General features: G+C 47.7%; 1 protein-coding gene across 1 annotated transcript; it reads right to left on the reverse strand.

The window, feature by feature from the left end:
• Positions 1–11,067: 11,067 nt before the first annotated feature.
• Positions 11,068–15,922, reverse strand: LOC309578974 (lymphocyte antigen 6E-like; the record flags this gene model as incomplete). The annotated part of the gene is made up of 3 exons (XM_082291959.1): positions 11,068–11,279; positions 12,153–12,272; positions 15,871–15,922. 3 exons carry the CDS (start codon positions 15,920–15,922, stop codon positions 11,068–11,070), a joined length of 384 nt encoding a protein of 127 aa, XP_082148085.1.
• Between the last annotated feature and the right edge of the window lie 2,835 nt (positions 15,923–18,757).

An 18,757-nucleotide genomic window follows, 5' to 3' on the forward strand; every position in this document is an offset into this window, starting at 1 on the left:
CACATCCTCCTCCACACATTCGCAACCACCCTGTATACACACATTCCCCATATCCTGCATGGATCTCCTGCAGGCGAGATTCCCTCGAATACAGAACCCGTCCCTGCATGCAACATCCCCTCTTCGTGTCTGACCCATCAGCACGCACAGCCCCCACTGAAGAGCCAAGCACATAAAGAACCAACTCCCCCATCTGTTTACCAGAGCCTAAATTGGATTAGGCATACAGGATTGGGAAGCTTGAAGAGCCCAGCAGCTTGGATGGCATGGGACAGCCTGGGCTGCTTGGCAAGATGAGTCTTCAGAGTGTAAATAAGTCCCCTGATGTTGGAGTGTCCCAAATTCAGTAGGTCCCACGGAAATAACTAAATCCTCTAGGAAACGGGCTGCAGGAGGGGCAGTGGGGGAGGGCCCCTGCGAAGCTGGCTGTCAGGAAAGCCTGGGAATGGAGGAGATGGCTGGTGAGCCAGTAGGAAACAAGCAGGCTTGACAAACTCTGCGCTACAGATGGGTTTAATTCTGCAGAGTCAGCATTTCTTGGCAAACGCATCTGTCAGAAGAAATTCCGGCTCCTGTCTTGTCGGAGGCATTCAGAGCACTCTGCTTGGGAAGCAAACCCATGTCTGCAAATCCCTGCTTCCCGTTTCTTTCCTATGACTCACTTTTATTTGTCACTGCCAGGTATTCTAGCTGGAACTGACTTCCGAGCAGTTTCTGTGGGCTCGTATCTTCCACTGAAACAGGCTGCTGAGACAAACCAAATACTAAAAAAATGGGAAGTTTCAGCTTTGTGGTAACTTAAGGAATTATAATTCAGACACATTTGCAAAACCCCTGTCTCATACAGACCAAGGAAGTAGATTTTGGTTGGATATTGGGAAGAAATTCTCCCCTGTGTGAATGGTGAGGCCCTGGCACAGGTTTCCCAGAGAAGCTGTGGCTGCCCCATCCCTGAAAGTGTCCAAGGCCAGGTTGGATGGGGCTTGGAGCAACCTGGGCTAGTGGAAGGTGTCCCTGCCCATGGCAGGGGGTGGAACTGGATGATCTTTCCAACCCAAACTTGGGATTCTGTGATACACTCTCCTCATCCCCAGGTGAAGAGTACAAGGATCTACAGCTTCCTGGTTTTCTCCCACACTTAAATTTAACATTATCAGCCCCTTTTTTTTCCTGGAGAGGGCCTGTCTGCTGATAAGAAGGAAGAGATAGGACCTAAGAGTCACAAAGGTCACAACCCAGCGTGGGATCTGGAGTCATCCCGGTCCTACTGGAATGGCTGGGTGGGAACAGCATTAATGACAGGATGCTGCAAAAGGAAGAGGTGGCCAGAGCCACCAGGGACCAGTTTTCTGTGGTGGCAATTACACCAGGTAAGGAAGGAAAGAAAGGCAAAGTCCTCCTTCTGAGGACTCGGTGATCCTTTTGGGTCCCTTCCAACTCAGGATATTTTATATTCTACGGCCTAAGCTCATCTCCCACCTCCTCCCCAAGGCTGTTGTGTGGGACAGACTGCAGAGCTCAACACAGCAGCTCTGCTGGCAGAGATCTCTGTTCTAGACCAGCCCACAAAACACTGCCCTGAGTGCTCCAGCCTCTTCTTGCAAGTTTGGAGGTCACTGGAGGACTTTGTTGAACCATTGGCTTCATATTGTGAGTGCAAGGCCAAAACACATTTCTTCACGAAAAGAAGGGTGAAGCAAGAGAGGCAACAGGGGTAGAGTCCAGCACCAGGAATGTGGTCTGTGCTGGAGAAAGGTGGAGACAGCTACAAAAGCACACTGAGAGGAAAAGGAGATAAGGAAGTGGCTTGATCAGAGGGCAAACTGGTGCTAGGGTAAATATTTCTTGGCTGTGGCACACTGGGGAGGAATGGGGACGATTAAAATCAGGAAATGATGAGTGTGACAGGTCCTTTCATGGCTCAGGGCAGCAGAGATGGCGCAGAAATTAAACCTAGACTAACTAGGCCTGCAAGGCTTTGGTGTTGAACAGGCACTTGGGGAGTTCAAGCTTGAAATTCAGGGTCAGTAAAAGCTTGCTCAGCTTCTGTGGAGCCGGGTGGGACACAGAGAGGTTCCTTCCCCATCACGCTTCTGTTTCAGGGTTTGTGTGAGACTTCCTGGGTCTGGCTGTGCACGTGAGGCACCTAAACGCCAGAGGAATTTGCAAATGAGACGTGTCCCCGGGTTAGTGGAGCAGAACTTCTCAAACTGCTTTGCTCCAATGATACAGGAAGGGGACAAAGTCCTTTTTTTTCAGTAATTATGCAATTACTCCTGTGGAGCTGGGAATTGTTCAGATTTTTCCCGGAGAGGGTTGGAACTGCTCTGTGGGAGGTTTCTGGCCCACCTGGCAAAATGTGGAGAATCAGTTTGGCAGAGGACTGGGAGGCCATGAAAGAGCAGGAATCCAGGATCTCCATCCTTGCTGCTTCCTCTCACCCCCAAAATTCTCTTTGTCTGGAGCACTTTGCTGCAACACAGTCTTGGCATGAAGGTCCTCCTTGCCCAGGTGCTGGCACAGCCCCCGACACTCCATGGAAAGCTGGAGCTGGGATGCACCATTCCCGGAATTCCTGCGCACGTCACCCTGCTCCACCTGGCTGAACGAGAGGCCTGACTCCATATCCCAGCCCTTCCTCATCATCCCACCCTGGATGTTCCTCCTCCTAAAGTCCCTTCTGGTTGTTCTGGATCAGAGTTGCCCAGAAGACCCTCAGGATCATATTTGGAGCATCCAAGGATGCTCCAGATGTAGATTTTCCATGGGCAAACCAAGCTGCAAGTTATTCTTTGCTTTGGTGCCAAACAGGTCACTGTCCTCTGCTGCATCCCATGGGGAAAGACCTGGGATTGCTCTCAAGAAGCTGCTGAGATTCCTGAAAATTCCTGAAAAAAAAGGTGCCCAACCAGATGCATCTTTGGGCCGTGCCATTTATTATATTTTTTATAGATAAAAGAATAAAACCTTCATCTGCTCCCTCCAACCACAACCTGGGGTCAGGATCTGACTGTCATCTGACAGGATCTGACTGCTGCATGATGAACTTTCACTTCTGGCTGCCATCCACATTTCCTTTTCCCTTCTCTCCCTGAGCCTAAAGTGAAAGTGGATTGCTGGCTGGTGTTGGAATTCTCACTCTTCCTCCTTCCAAAGTCTGCATGACTCACCCTCAGCCGTGCTTGTTTTAGGCTTTTGACAGGAAAACAACTGTGGTGATTTAAGAAGAGCTCCTTACTCAGGCAAAAACCTTAATTTCCCTGAACAGTCTCAGCAGGGCCCTGCTCAGACTGTGCCCATGGCTCCAGGAACCCCCTTTAAGCTCAAGCCTAACCCTTTAGGCCCTGATGTAAGTGGCCCTGTCTCCAGCCATGTCCTGGATGGACCTTGGCCATGTGCTGTGATTTTATCTCCTATCTGTTTATGACTTCTGGTTGTGACTTTTAGGGTTGGAATTGCTGATCCTTTTTGTCCCTAACCCAGGATATTCCATGATTCTCTTCTCCAACACTGCCTGCTGGATGATCCTTAACTATATAGTGTCTATCTCTGTCTCCAGGCCTAATTCTGTCTCCTGGCTGAACTCTGAACTTGTTTTGTAGCTTTTTTCTGAGTCCTGGCCTTTTTTGTGCCATCAGAGGTTCTGGACCACCTGCAAAGGTTGCTGTGCCTGAGGGCATCTCCTCTCCTGCAACAGGGCCCTCATCTCTGGGTTTTTTGGGGGTAGGAAGAGGCTTTTCAGTCCTTTCCCCACCCCTTCCACCAAAAAATGCACCTCTCTATGAAAAAGGAATCCACCAGACTCCATGGAGGGGGCACAAAATGTGCTGAAGCTGTAGGCAAGGTGCTGGAGCTTTATAGTGGAAATGTTAAACTTGGTGTAAAAAAAATAGGAATGGGAATGTTTCCAGGGTGTGGAAAAACCAGAAGAACCAGCAGAGTAAGAGTTAAAAGGAAAGGCATTTGTTGATTGCCATGGAGCAGGGTGCCTGTGGTCTTTCAGAAGTAGAGGAAGAACAAGCTGACCTTGGATAAGAAACTGTAGAGGACTAAGAGGAGGGTGGGAGCCATAAAACACCCAGATAAGGTAAACAAAAGGGCTGGAATATTCAGGAATTTCATCTAAAAGGGGAAAAACAAAAGAGAAATCAAGCAAAGAGAACATCCTCTCTCTAAAAACTGTCAAAAACAAGTCCAAGATTGTTTTGTTTTGTGCTCTGCCTCTCACCTTTTACCTTCACCTTGTGCTCAACCTTAAAGGCCCCAGGAGAGCTGTGGGGCTTTCATCTTTTGGCTGCTGGTGGCACAGAAGTGACATGGGCCAGATGATCTGGGCACGCCCACGTTGGTGCTTGTGGTCCAATTAAATCCATAAGGAAGAGTTGTTATGATCCAATTTTAAGGTTCTTAGAAATGCCTCTGCTGGAATTAAGGTGCAAACGAGACCATATGCCAGTGACAATAGTAAGGGTTTTATTTGATGGTAAATATGAGAGAGAGAGAGAGAGAAAGAAAGGAAGAAAGAAGTAGAAGATAGGTGGAGGGGACAGAAAGAGTGACAGGGACAGGATAAGGAAAATATCCCCACTCCATGGATCCCAACGATGTTCAATGATCCTCTCCAGCTGGTCTCTTGGTGGTGAAGGTCCCCCCAGAAGGCATAGAGTCCCATGGGTGTACATGCTCAGGCTGGGTGACCACATCTGGGCATGTCCCCCTGGCGGGGGGGTGAGTCTCTCACAGCAGACTCTGGATCTGTTGCACCATGTGCAGTCCTGTGGGGCCAAGCCTCTCACGGGAAAGTCCCGTGGATGTGCCCTGTGGGATTGGGGGTTCCACAGCTGGGCCAGTTTGTGTAATCGGAGGATGGGTGTTCATTGCCTCTCACCAGAGGTTGCACCACGAACCCAAAACCTCCTCCTCCCCGCTCGGGTGGGGGCAGTCTGTGTAAACCTGGCTTCTGTGAGCTGTGCTCTCCCCCCACCCCAAACTCAGCTGGGGATAGTTGCAGCTGGTGGCTTTGGCCTTTTGTGGATGCGCACCTTTCCCTCAGCCTGGGATGACTGAACAATGAGTTTCCCTTTATCTAATCAACAGTTTGACCTTCAGTTCAAAGTCCCACTCTTCGGGGAAGCTTCTTCGGTTGTAGCTTCTTTATAATGAGCAAAACTTTCTATCAATGTTTGAGGCATGAACTATTTTCAGTCTCTGACAAGAGCGTGAAAGGCAAAATCCACTTTCCCCATAATTTTTGTGCTATCAAATCGCTCTCTTCTCCCCAAAGATCTCTCAGGGAGTTTTATTCCTCCAATTTCCTGTGACTGCAGAAGGGAGTTTCTCATTCCCAGGAGTGGGGTCTGCTCATTATCTAATTGCTGATTAACATCCAATTCTGCATCCTGGAGCTGCAGGCAGGTCCGAGGTGAGCTGTTGTGAGCCCTCGGCACAGAGCCAGGACCTGCTCCTGCCTCTCCTGGACCAAGGAAAATTGTACCCCTGGCACCCCCAATGCTTTGCATGGAACTTAAGGACTTGCCTGAGTAAGGAATCAGCTGGAAAATGGGAAAACCATCATTCCTATGCAGAGCTCTCTCCACTTTCTGCCTTAGCGCTGCTTTAAGTTTGACTGAAACCTGGGAACCCTGGAGCTGAACATCCTTTGGAGTGAAAGTTCCTACATGGGAGTTATTTCCACATCACTGGAAGAGCTTTGGGTCACTTTTGCTGTTCTGTCTTTGTCTTGGAGCAGCCTGATCTCATGGAAGGTGTCCCTGCTTATTGCCAGAGTGGTTGGAACGAGATCTTTTAGGTCCTTTCCAACCCAAAACTTTCCATGATTCTGTGATAAAGCAAAGACAACCCTGAACACCACAATTCTGCTCTGGTGAAAGGAACCAGCTCCATGTGGGAATGACAGAAAGGGGACAGAGAGAAGCAGGAATGGGAATGACCAGGAATCAGTTCATTCTCCCATCCCCAGGGAGAGGCTGAGGCCATAGTTTTTCCATGGTTTGATGAATCCTGATTATGGTGCTAAAGCTGCCATTTCTGGAGGCCGTTTCCCAGCTCTTCACCCTACTTTAAATGCCATCAATCCCTTCTGATCCATCTAAAATCCTGTTTGCTTCTATTTGAACCCCAACATAAAATGTGGGAAGAGTGAAGCAGCCCGAGCCTTCCGTTTGGAGGATCTGGAAGGTGCTCATCCCATCACACACCAGTTTGCACTTCCCAGTGCAATGTGTAAGATTTTTCCATGGAGTGCAGAGTTCCGACAAGGCTTCGTTTCACATTTTTTTTCCCAAAGTTTGACACGTGTTAAACTTGTGATCCAGCACAACTTCTTTTCCTGCCAGATTGCTGCGAGGGAGATTCCCTCACCCCGTATTTGTGCCACATTAACTGGGGAGCTTTGTGCTTGGCCTTCCTAAATTACACCCTCTTTTCCCAGCCTACCACTTAAATTTACTGGAATCACCCAGAATCCTCCTGTTTGCAGATTCTCTCTGCTTGTCACCCGTGAGCTCAGTGAATTTATTGCCTAATCCGTCATCCAAACCAGCAATTAAAACTTTGCGTCATCCCAGAGCCAAGAGGAGCCTTTTAATGGATCGTTGCAGCCTGACAGCAAATTGTTGGCTGTGATTTGCTCGTGATTTCAGCCCGACTGGGTTTTCTTGGTTTTGCTTCTGAGCCCATCACGTGGCATGCTGCCAGAAGCTTTATTAAGGCTGAGCTGTGTGACAGGTACCACTTTTACCCTCACAGATTTTGTTGTCCTGTCACAGGTGGGGGTATCACCCACCTGTCACAACATTCTTGCTGCTCATCCCTGCCTCCTTGATAGCCCCTCCACCATTGTTTGATGATCTATTTCAGAGCTTTTTTCCAACTCTGGACTGGTTTTTTCCAACACTGTGTGTGTCCCCAGAGTGTCTCCTATGCCCTTTAATGATGGATTATTTCCACATTTCTTATTGGAAAGGCTCTGGACATGGCACTCAGTGCTCTGGGTTGTTTGACAAGGTGGGAATGGGTCACAGGTTGGGCTCGATGATCTTGGAGGTCTTTTCCAACCTAAATGAGTCTGTGATTTGTTGATATCCAGTCTTCAAAACACCCACATTTCCCTGTTGCAAAGAAACAGGAGCAGGAGAAACAGGCTGGGTTTAGTAGCTGTGATGGATTTCTTTTCCCGATTTTCCTGGACACCACTTTGCCTGACAACTCTCACTGATTTGCATATTCATGTTGAAAACACTAATTTTATTCACTTTTGATGTGTTAATTAGTTCATCTCATTAATATCTGTGGCAGCAAAATGGCTCTTGCTCTTGTGTTTGATGTGGTTGTGTCTCCACACCTGTTTTCCCTCTCACTCCACATGTGGAAGCACAAACTCATCTTCTGACGCTGCAAGCGCGGCTCAAAGCTGTGGGATTGGAAAACAAATCCTACTCTGAAGTGGTAGCTCCAAGAATCACCTGGATTTCTTCCCCCAGACAGCTCAGCCTGGAGAGCACCAAACCTCACACTGGAAAAGGGAAATGGGACTGATTCAATCCATGCGGGAAAAGGAGATTTAGGCTTTGCCTAAAGCTGAGCCACAGAAGCCTCGATCTTCTACCTGCACCTTCCTCCAGCCCAGGGAAGGGAGGAACCGGTGTGGAAGAGGAGCTGTGACCTCATAATCAGCCCATTCCTCACCTCCAATCTAGAAGGAGAGCTTTAAATTGTCCTTCTTCCTTCTTTATTTGAAAGCGTTCCAGCAATTTTCCACTCAGAGGATCAGCAGTGACAAAGTCCATTTGGAATTCCCATCTCCAGATTTACTTTTCCATGACCTTCAGCTCCCACAGCTGGGAGCTTTCAGTCCAGGAACCAGGTGGGTGGACAAAACAACCTGTAAATCCTGTTAAACACAATCCCTTCATCTCCAAAGAGTCAGTCAGGATAATCCTGGCTAATTCAGCTGCTTCGGCATCCAGAAATTTCAGGAAAAGAAAGGGTTTCTCTAAATTTGTAGACAATTCTAGGAAACCCCTCTGTCATTTGATCTTCTGGCAGCACTCAAACTGCTGTGGTGAAAAGTAGGGAAAGAGCTGGGAATAAGGGTCTGCAAAAGATCTGGGTAAGTTTTGTTCTCCCTCCTTAACTCTGCCCATCCTGGTTCCCCAAATCCTCGCCGGACTTATCTCAACCCTCCACTTGTTCCTTCCCCTCCAGATGGTCTCTCCCACAAAGTTTTTGCTCTCTCATGTCCAGTGAAACTGGTTAAGATATAAATTGCTCCTTCTACTTCTTCTTTCTCCTGCCAGCATCACAAGTGGTAAAACAGTAACGGCTTTGGCCCAGAGCCCAACTTTGCTGGAGTTTTTTGAAAGCACCCAAGGTCCTGCAGGGAAAAACTGTGCAGGGTATGGAGGGCTTGCTCTTGGAGGACTTGCTCCTGGAATTGGGATGCAGCACAGCCACCACAGCCCTACCAGTGCTGCCGGTGCCTGCCCGGAGCAGCTGGACATCTCTTCCTTCTTTTTGGTTTAAAAACTCATTCTTCCCCTTCTCCATCTGTCAGAGACTGAAATATTATATTTTATGACTTAGGCATTTTCTTGAAGGACTTTTAAAACTGCATTACAAAAGCTGCAGAGAAGACTTCTGCACCCTGAATGGGGCCCTGACTGAGGCCTGGCACCGCTCGCTGATGAAGATAAGATAAAGTAACACCTCAGGGCTGGGGACATTCACTGAGCACAGACTTAACACCTCCAAGGTGGAGACCACAGCCCCAGGGCTATCAGCTGCCAGGCTCAAACAGACCCCCTGCACCAAAGGGTGGAGGGAGGAGAGGTTTTGGGTACCTTGGAAAAGCCTGTGGTCAGAGGTGCAGTGACTGCCCATCCTGCACTGTGCAGAGGAGCCCAGCTGAGAGGTGCTCACTGGGGGGGGAAGCTTATCCACAGCAGAGGGGGTGACATGGCCCAGCACAGGGCCCCCCCAAAGGGGTCCCCAGACCCTGCCCCAGAGATGATGCAGCAGACCCTCAGTGTTGCAAGGGACAGTGTCAAGCCAGCCCCTGCAAGAGAGGCACGTGGGCGTTCCCCCCTGGCCCAAAGCGTGTATTCATCCACGGGATTCTGCACTCTTTGGCGTGTCCCCACCACAAGAGCAGATGGAGGGGAACAACGAGACGTTGTTGGGACCCTCGGATGGGTGATTGCTTCCACCTAACCCCTGTCACCTCTCCCTGTCCCCCAACCCCCCACACACTCTTCTTTTTCTATTTCTTTCTTTCTTTTGTCTTTCCTTCTCTTTGCCTCTCTACTATTAAATAAAACATCCATTTTTTGGCATCAACATCTAACCTCGTTTGGTTTTAATCTCGTTTCTGGGAATATTTTGAACCTTCTAAGTTCTGTCTGGTTTATGCACAGAGACTTAGCTTTCCTTGCTTTTCTGGGTTTAAACCGGATCTTAACAGCATCCTAATTTTCCTTCCCTTTTGAGGCTGTCATTGGTGAGAGGAAATTAACAGCAGGTTCTGCTGTTAACTTGGTCTTTTGACATCTGTCATCTCCAGGCACAGCTCACCAGTCCGCTCAGTGGGATGTCAGTGTCCTCTTGTCCCTGCCCAGCAATGTGGTGTCACCTCCTTCATTTCCTTCATTTCCCCTCCATCCATTAAACAAAATGTTAAAAACCAGTTACCAGACCCAGAGCTCACAGCACAAAACATGAAGTTGATGTGGAATCTTTTATCCTCTTGGAAAACCAGTAGCTCTGAAATCCAGGCTCCATGAAATGCCTCAAAAATCCACATCCTTCCACATGTGCAACCAAAACCCAGCAGAGTTCCAGGGCAATGCTTCAGAAAAAGCAAAGATCTTGTTTAACCATCAAACGCAACAAAAAAACCCAACACCCTTCAATTGTTTGAACCAGCTCTGATTTCTCCCAGGACACAGCTGAGCTCGGGATGCTGCCAGCTTTTTCTTTTCTCTTTTTTTTTTTTTTTCTGTGTGTTTTCCAGGAATGGGAGCTTGCAGCCGGGACTGTGACCCAAGAAGCTCTGAGCTGTTTGTGTGAGTCCCTGGCTGGCTGCCCCTTCTTCTTCTCTGTGACACCCCCAGGCCTCCTACAGAGCTTTTCTGTCTCCCCTCAGCTGCAGCTCCTGCAAGGAGCAGAGCAGAGCACTCGGAGGGCAAAACCGAACAAAGCTCAAAACAATCGATGGTTTCTCTGCCAGGAACGTGGGTCTGTAGAGAGCCTCTCACAATCTCTGAATGACAGGGGTTGGCAACAGCTGTGTGAGGTTGTTTTGGCCCTGGAGAAAAAGAGGGGAATAGATACGAGGGTGTCTTTTCCAGCTGGCTGAGGTCCATGAGGAGGCAGCGTGAGGGCAACTCCCAGCTCAGCAGGCTGCCCCCATTCCTTCCCTTCTCCCTCCCACCTTCCCTCTGCCTTTCCTCTCTCGGCCACGTTTTTCCCTCTCTGCCTTTCCTCCTTTTCTCCAATAAGGGAAGCTCATTTCAAAATGTGAACCAAGAGAGCAAAGAGCGTGAGGAGACAGAAATTGCTCCCCACCGAGGCTGGAGAAGTGTCCACAACACTGCCAGAAATCAGTTTTACTTCCACCTGTTTGTTTATAAGCAGATGTTTGATAACCAAACTCACTGTGAACAAATTCACCGATCATCCCCTGTGCTGACACAGCTGTGGAGCCATTCCCTGTGTTTCAGGCAGGGTGGGATATTATTCCTCCCAGAGCTTTGAAAGTTAAGAGACAAAACTATGCCTGCAAGGATCTCCTCAGAGCAATAATGATTTGAAGTTTGAACATGTCAAAAAGGCCATTTTTTATGTGTTTTCTTAGGCGAGTTGGATGTCTGGGGACACTTCGGATTCAAGTAGGCTCAGGAAATCAATGGGAGTTCAGCACCTGCCTTATCCAGGCTCTCTCGAAGATCCCAGGGGAAGCTCAACCACAAAACATGAATCTTTGAGAGCAGAAATTATCCCAGAACAATACTTTTATTTCAGCCATCATGGGGAGCTCTTCCAGACCCATCACAATCCGTATGCAAAGATGTAAGTGACGCTGGCCAGGACACCCAGCGACATCACTCCGTGGCTGCTGTGCCGGCTGCTGACTCCATTCACATTGCACAAGGGTTTCTCACAGCAGGAAACATTCTGGGAGCTCTGGGTTTGTTGCTGACCTGTTGCTGGACACGTTGCAGAACACATCTTGGAGATGAGGTATTTAGGCTTGTTGGGCTCTAGTGCAGGAAAAAAAGGGGGGGGGGAGAAGAAAAAGGAGGATGAAAAAGCATTATTTAAATATTTTTGTGGCTAGATCTGTTTTGGTGAGTAAAGGAAGGGCAGGCATTAATGCTCAAGGCGAATTTCATGGAATTAATCATAGAATCATGGAGTGGTTTGGGTTGGAAGGGAGCTTCAAGATCATCCATGGGCAGGGACACCTCCCACCAGACCAGATTACTCAGAGCTCCGTCCAGCCTGGCCTTGGACACTTCCAGGGATGGGGCATCCACAGTTTCATACAATCCTAGAACTGGTAAGGTTTGGAAAGGCCTTTAAGATCATCAAGTCCAACCAGGACTTCTCTGGGCTCCATGTTTTGTCAATCCTAAAGTGGAATTAGCACCTGTGGGTGGCTTTCAGTTCCAGCTGCCTGAAGTGATGCTCAGGCTGGGTCATTCCCACCAGGATGGTTTTTCCTACAACATAAACCCAAGGGGAATGTTCTGCGTGACCTGAGATTTGGCATAAGAGTATGTGGAGGTCTTTGAGGGCACAGAGCCCCCAGGACAGACCTGAAGGATTGTGCTTGGCATAGGCAGTCAGCCATGGTGAGGTTTGGCCAAAACCCTTCTCAAAAACAACTCTGGGAGTGGAACATGCACAGATCCAGGTGTGAATCCACTCCCTGGTGCTGCTCTGTGTGTCCTCAGCATTTCCCCAATGCCCAGCAGGAATATCAAGTGTCTCTGGACACTGCAGTAAGGAACCACAAGGTCAATGTCTCCTAAAAGTTGGCCGTCAAGGCCTGTTGTTCCTATAGTGGGATGAAATCCCATTCCTGGGACTGCTCTCCTACAAAACAAACAAGGTGCTGTTCCCAAACCTACTTGTCCCGACGTCCTTCCGGATGGTCACACAGTGTTTCTCCTCCTTGGCACACATGGAAATGGTCAAACAGTCCTTGTTGGACTCCTGTTCTTGGCAGGTGTAGCACATGAATGGATAAACTGGGGGGAGGGGGGGGGGAAGGGAAAAAGCACATTACAAGGTTTAAAAACCACAAAAGCTCCAGTGCAGAGAGATCCATTTCCCTCGCTACAGTCTGAGGAATGTTTTTGTGGGAATGACCAGTGACTTTCTTTATCCCCTGACCCGTGGCAGCAGCGCTAAATCCCTCTCTGTCTCCTCTGGCTCAGGCTTCGAAGTGTTATCGATCTGCTTGCAATCCCTGGGAGCAGGAGATGTGAGTGGAATCCAAGGATTTGGGGGCTTTTGTGATGGAGATTATTGCTGAGCCATAGCGGCTCTGTCCTGAGGGCTCGGCCACAGGAATTACCAATTACTACTCAGGGTTTCTCCTGGGCAGGGCTTGGCAGGGAGAATTTAAAGATGCCTGGAGCATTTTGAGGAGGTGGACAATGCCCAGTGTCCTACTTCTCTTTAGTCTGGCTCAGAGACTGCTGTCACATCTCTTTTTTTGTGCTTGAACGTCTCTGAACTGGACTAACCTCAGTTCTAGGAAGTCTGATGAGAGCCCTCAGATGCTCTGTGAAACTTCTGTTTTTAGCATAAAATAGGGAATGAATGGAAAATCTTAACCAAAAGCTTGGTTGAAGTGCTAAAGACAGATTTGGTAAGATAATTCATACATCTGCAACAGTGGCAGTTGACTGACAGGAAGGTCACGCAGTGGTGAGTTGTGTTTCCTGTCAAAAATCTCTGTTCCTGCCCTCAGAACCAGAACATGGTAGGAAAGACCTCTAGAAAGCCTCTTGGAAGTAGTAAAAAGAGGAAGAAGAGCAAAACCACAGCCTGGGTGATAAAACATCCCAAAATACGTGCAGAGCACTCTCCACCCAGGCAGATTGAAAGGTTTTATGGTGGTTGGGTTCTGAGTTCGTGAAATCATCCAGAGCGAAGTGTGAGGTTTTGTGGTTGAGTTTCTTTAAACACACGGCTAATTTTTGGAGGGAAACAATCCCAAATGCTGGCTGATTTCCTGCTGAGTCTGGGGACAGTCTGTCACTTTGGAAAGGGCAAAAACAACTAAAGGACACGTCCCTGTGAGCGCAGCTTTGCCTGATAAGAAGTTGGCAGTGAGGGAGCGGAAGGACAGTGAAGGTCACACCATGAAACGAGAAGTTTCTGATAGAAGGAAAGGAAAAAGTCATCAACTGTTGATCCTGTGTGGCTTTCTTGCTTCATTCACCTCTGAAAGAAGTTGAATTTTCATGTACAGAGTAGAGGAGATTCAGTGAGGTTTTAAGGAATTTTTGACACAACCTTGAATGATGTTATTCACGAGCGAGCCCAGGAAACACGAGCTGGTGAAAATGCCAGGGAATGGTTGCAAAGCCAGACACGAAAACACCCTCAGAGGGTGATTCCCAAGGATTATTGGTCAAACCAACTGGAGCAATGGAAGAAATTGTTCCCTGTGAGGGTGGTGAGGCCCTGGCACAGGTTGCCCAGAGAAGCTGTGGCTGCCCCTGGATCCCTGGAAGTGTTCCAGGCCAGGTTGGATGGGATAGTGGAAGGTGTCCCTGCCCATGGCAGGGGCTGGAATGAGCTGATCTTTAAGATCCCTTCCAAACCACTCCATGATTCTCTGAATTTAAAGGATTTTGATAGATATATGCAATAAAAGAGTGAAAACAGAGTGAGTGCACTCAGTAAAGAGAAATAAATAAAAATAAAAAAGAGAAATAAATGACTTTTAGATAAAACTGAGACACTTAAATGTAGGGTGACAAACAACGGGATCGGAACCACAGTGACAACAGCAGGAGTCAACAGTGTCACATTCCAGCCATGGAAACAGACGTCACCCAAGGGGACACGGGCAGAAATGTCATGTGCAAGATATGCAAAGTGGCCTTTCCACCCAGGCAAGGCCTCAGCTGGAACCCCAGTGCCCAAATCTCTCTGTGGCACTTCCAAAACTATGCAGAGTGTTTGGAGAGGGACCAGAGGAGAGGGAGGAGGAAAGGTCAGAGATCTTGGAAATGTGATCTTGTAGAAAAGGTTGGAAGGGTTTAGTTTGTTTGTTGAAAATGAGAATATGCTGAGGAAAGTCACAGGAATCTTCTTCATGCAAGAAAAAATAGGCAGCAAAGAAGAAAGTAATAAAATGTTTTATGTGTCCCATGGTGGGAATATGGGAGAACAGTACAAAAAGAGATGCTGAGAGATCTTAAAGGCTGGCTTAAAACTAAATTCCTAAAGGGACGAGAGTCTCTGAGCAGTTCCAGGCTGTGGAATCTTCCTTGTTGGAAACTTTCAGGGACACCTTAAACAAACATTTGCCTGATTTTGTCCAACATTGCAGCAAGGACTTCATGACCTTAGAGGTCTTTTCCACCCTTAGTGAATCTGTGATTCTATGAAAAGGATCAAGACCTTTTAGGATCTCTGCTGGACAAAAAATATCCGTAACAGTTGAACATGGATGGAAAAGGCGAAAGACCCTCTTTGGTTGGCTGAGAGATCAAGAGTTTTGACCAAAATTTGGTCATTAGGGTCTTGGATGAGACCCAGGATACATAAGAAGGATCAAATGACAGTTTCCACATTTTCCTTTGTCCCAGTTTTAGGCCAGAAAGCTGCAATCTCTTATTTTTGATCTAGGCTGGGCCACAGAAAGGTGCTGTGTAAAAGCCTGTCCTTAAATCCATTGGGAATCTGATGCCAATATAAAGTGTCACCAGTAAGGAATCCCACCATGAACCTGTGCTCCTGGATCTCTGTGAGCTTTCCACTTCATCCTGGGTCACACTGAGAACGTTGCCATTGAAAATTCTCTTCTGTCCCTGTTATGTTGCTTCAACCAGGAATGGTGGGCACAAAATCCATTTTTTTTTCAAGATTGAATAGTCATTTTCTCACCCGAAAACTGGCCAAAGCTCCTGCTTTTCCAGGCACGCTGGAGAACCATTTCAAAGGATTTAGGAGTAGGGGGTTGATACATCAGCAATAATTGATTAATTAGATGTCTCTTTCTCAACCAGATTCGTATCATGGTTTCTGGGAAACCATCAGGTGTGGGGAAAATTTTGGCACTCCAGTCGTCATTCCCACGTGCCAGGAGTGATGGAGCAACATGTGTGTCTCACTCCCAGAAGGAGGACAACACTCAGCCTTCCCTTTGGGAGCGGGACGCCTTTAACATGAAAAGTTCTTTCGCCTCTGTTGCAGATTTAATCTACAAAAATTCCCACTGTTGCATTTCCTGGGAAGACACGTGGCAAACCACTACAAGGGAGGAAGCAGCAAAGCATAAAAGTCTCTAAAATACCCCAAACATGAAATTTTTAAGGAAAAAACCACTTTGTTATGCTGTCACTTCCAACTTGCCTCCTTTTGGAAGATCCAAAGACTGCTGTGTGGATTTAACCTGGCATCCAGCACCACCAGAGCTCTACCACTGGAAAGAAGAATTAATTCATCAGATTCCTATTTCTGCATCAAATCACTGATTGAGGTGCAAAAGGACATTGGTGACACCATCACAACACTGCCAAGTTGCTGACAGCCCTCTAAAATGGAAAATTGTCACCATCTTCCCTCTAATCCTTGTCTTAAGTAGGAGCAGCATGAGAGGCTCACCTTGTTCCACACACAGGACAGCAACCAGCAAGGTGACAAGAGGAGTCCTCATCTCCAGCAGATCCTCCCAGCAGGACTGGGAAGCTGTTTGGAGGGCAGGTTTTATACCCCAGCCCAACAGCAGCAGTTTTACAGGTTCCCCATGGCTCGCATGTGGACATGAAATCAACCCAAGGGTGTGGAATGTTCCTGTGGGAGTTTTCCATGCTGGAGCCCTTGGAACGGGCTGGCACCTTGGGGAAAAGCCCTTTCAGCCACACGTTTCTTGCTCTTCCGGTTATATGAGTGATGGGAAGTTGGGATCTGCTCTCTCCTCCTCTGAATGTCTCCCTTTCCTTCCTTCCAGAGCTGCTGCTCTGATGAAAGCAGAGCCTGGAGGCATGGGGAGATAGTCCTAGGAATGAATTTTTCTAATCCCTTTGCATAGACAGCACGTGATGTTCCAGGGTTTGTACCGTTCATTGGCTTTAATTATCCAACAGCACCAGCCTCAGCCTCTGAGCTGGCCTAAGCTGGTTTAGCTCAAATAAAATCAGTGTGTTTTACACCAAGTTGAATTAGCTAATGGTTGGTTAAACAGAAGATTTTCCTCAAATTTTCACGTCAGCCTTCATTTCTTTATCAATTTTCCCCTGGTTAATCCCTCTACTTGCTCTTTTCCTGCTTGTAATCCTCAAATACCTTGTACAATTTTGATTTAATGAAGTTTTGCTGCTGTCCAGGGATTCTTTAGAGGAGCTGCTTTTCTCCACGCCCCACAGTTTCTCGAAATCAGGCCTCTGTTTCCAAGCCCACAAATTGGCACCCTGGAATTGCAGCTCTGCTCTGGAAAGAGCCGTCCCTCCGAGTGTCATGTTTTCAATCTCTCCTCTTAAATCAATCCTTTTGCTTTTATTCCTCTGTGTTGCTCCTCTCCTCTGAATTCCTTAAAATCTGTTTCTGGCAGTCTGGGATAGAGACCCTCGTTCAAGATGCATCTTACAAGAGCTTGAGCTGCCAAGTCCACAGAGCTTCTTCTAAAACAAGATTAGTCCTGGAGAGCAGAAAGAAAATATTGTCAAACCCTGCTTTTTCTGGCAATTATGGAATAACTTTGCAGGCAATTCCCTGGATGTAGCCATCAGCAGGGTATTTTTATCTAATATGAATCATTCCAACACTGGATGATTTCCTGATCCATGTGATTGTCTGACACTTTTTTCAGGCCCTCCTGATCTGTCCTGGGATAATGTCATCAGGTGGTGAATTCCAGAGTTGTTCAAGCCCTGTGTCCAAATAGACATTCCCTGGCTTTGGAGGTTGGTGAGGTCAGCGGGGACGTGGTGATGATCAAATCGAGCCTTGTGCTTCACTCAGGACAACTTGGTCTTCTGCTGAAGTGTTTTATAAACAGGTTTTTCTTCCTAATTAGTGGGTGTGGCTCCTTGCTGGCGTTTTGCAATGAGGGTGAAAGGAAGGAACCATTTTTTCCCTTATTTTTAGTCTTATTTATCCCATAGACTTGTTGTGTTTATTCCTTTCCCCTTTCTTATCCCTGCTCATGTTGATTTCTGAGGAATCATACACTGCGTTGGTTGGAAGGGACCTTAAAAATCACCTTGGCCCAACCCCCTGCCATGGGCAGGGACACCTTCCACTATCCCAGGTTGCTCCAAGCCCCATCCAGCCTGGCTTTGTTGACTCTTCCAACATCTATTTTATTCCCACATGAACCTTCTGGGAATAGGATCAGCTCAAGTCGATTTTGACTTTGACTTTGACTTGGAAGGAGCAGTGAGGCTAAAACATTCCCAGCACATCCAACAAATATGTACAAAGGAGAGAAATTTGGGTTGGAAATGGGATTTTCTGTGTTTTCTGGGAGCTGTCTCCAGGACATGAATGTCTTCTTTAGTACCGTGGTTCTAAGGTACCTTGGAATGCTGGAGCATTCCCTCTTCCCAGTGCATGGAGAGCTGTAAAAGAGATTTATTTCCCAACAGGACAGATTACAAAACTCAAAAGCACTCAGAGGCATCACTCAAGGATCCAGCATGGAGAGGGTGTCTCCTGGTCCCCGGGATTCATGCTTGGAGGAGGGCCTGGAGCAGGGATACCAAGTGAGGAGTAATATTGAGGAAGACAGGAAAAAAAAAAAAAAACAAGGAAGCTGAGTCACCTCTCTGGAGTAATCTTATCATTATCCTTTTGGGAAAATTAAAGTGGATCTCAAATTGGAGCCATGAGTTGGCAATGGACTCAAATTGGAGCCATGATTTGGCTCCATGACAAGAGAGCAGCAGTCAGCTTTGGGAAAAGGGTTGCTTTTGTCCCTTTCCATGGCTTCCAGAAGATTTTTAGACCCAGTGGGGGCCTTGCTTTGGTCTCTTGCATCCAGCCTGTCTCTTGCTTTGACATTGAGGCACTGTATTGGATCTGGGCAAATAAACAGGGAAAAGGGAGAGAAATTTCATGTCATGAAGGAAAAGGGAGGGGAATTATTCAAGGAGAACTAAAGGCAGCACAGATCCTTCAAACCCAATGGTGGGAAAGCCCTGAGAGAGGGAAAAGAAGGGCCAAAGTTAAAGCACCTCCTGCAGATGCCTCATGTAGGCAGGGAAAGGCCTCCTTGGCTGACCCAGGTTCTGGTGCAGTGAGTCAGAGCTCTGAAAAATGAGTTTTATATAATCCACAGGGACAGAGAGGCAGTTACCTCCCAGGAGCAATCCCAGCTATTGGAATGAGACTCCCGTCTCCTTCCCAAAAGCCCTTCAGGCATTGCAGATGTCTCTGCTCCTGGGGCAGCTCAGTGCTCCCATGTGAGGAGTGTGCAGCCATGGGAGGCACCAGAAACCCGAGGTGATGGAAGGATTTGGAATTAGGGAGCAGCACCTGTGTGGGAGGTGTC

Source organism: Coloeus monedula, assembly GCF_965178545.1.
Source record: "Coloeus monedula genome assembly, chromosome: 1".
NCBI lineage: Eukaryota > Metazoa > Chordata > Aves > Passeriformes > Corvidae > Coloeus > Coloeus monedula.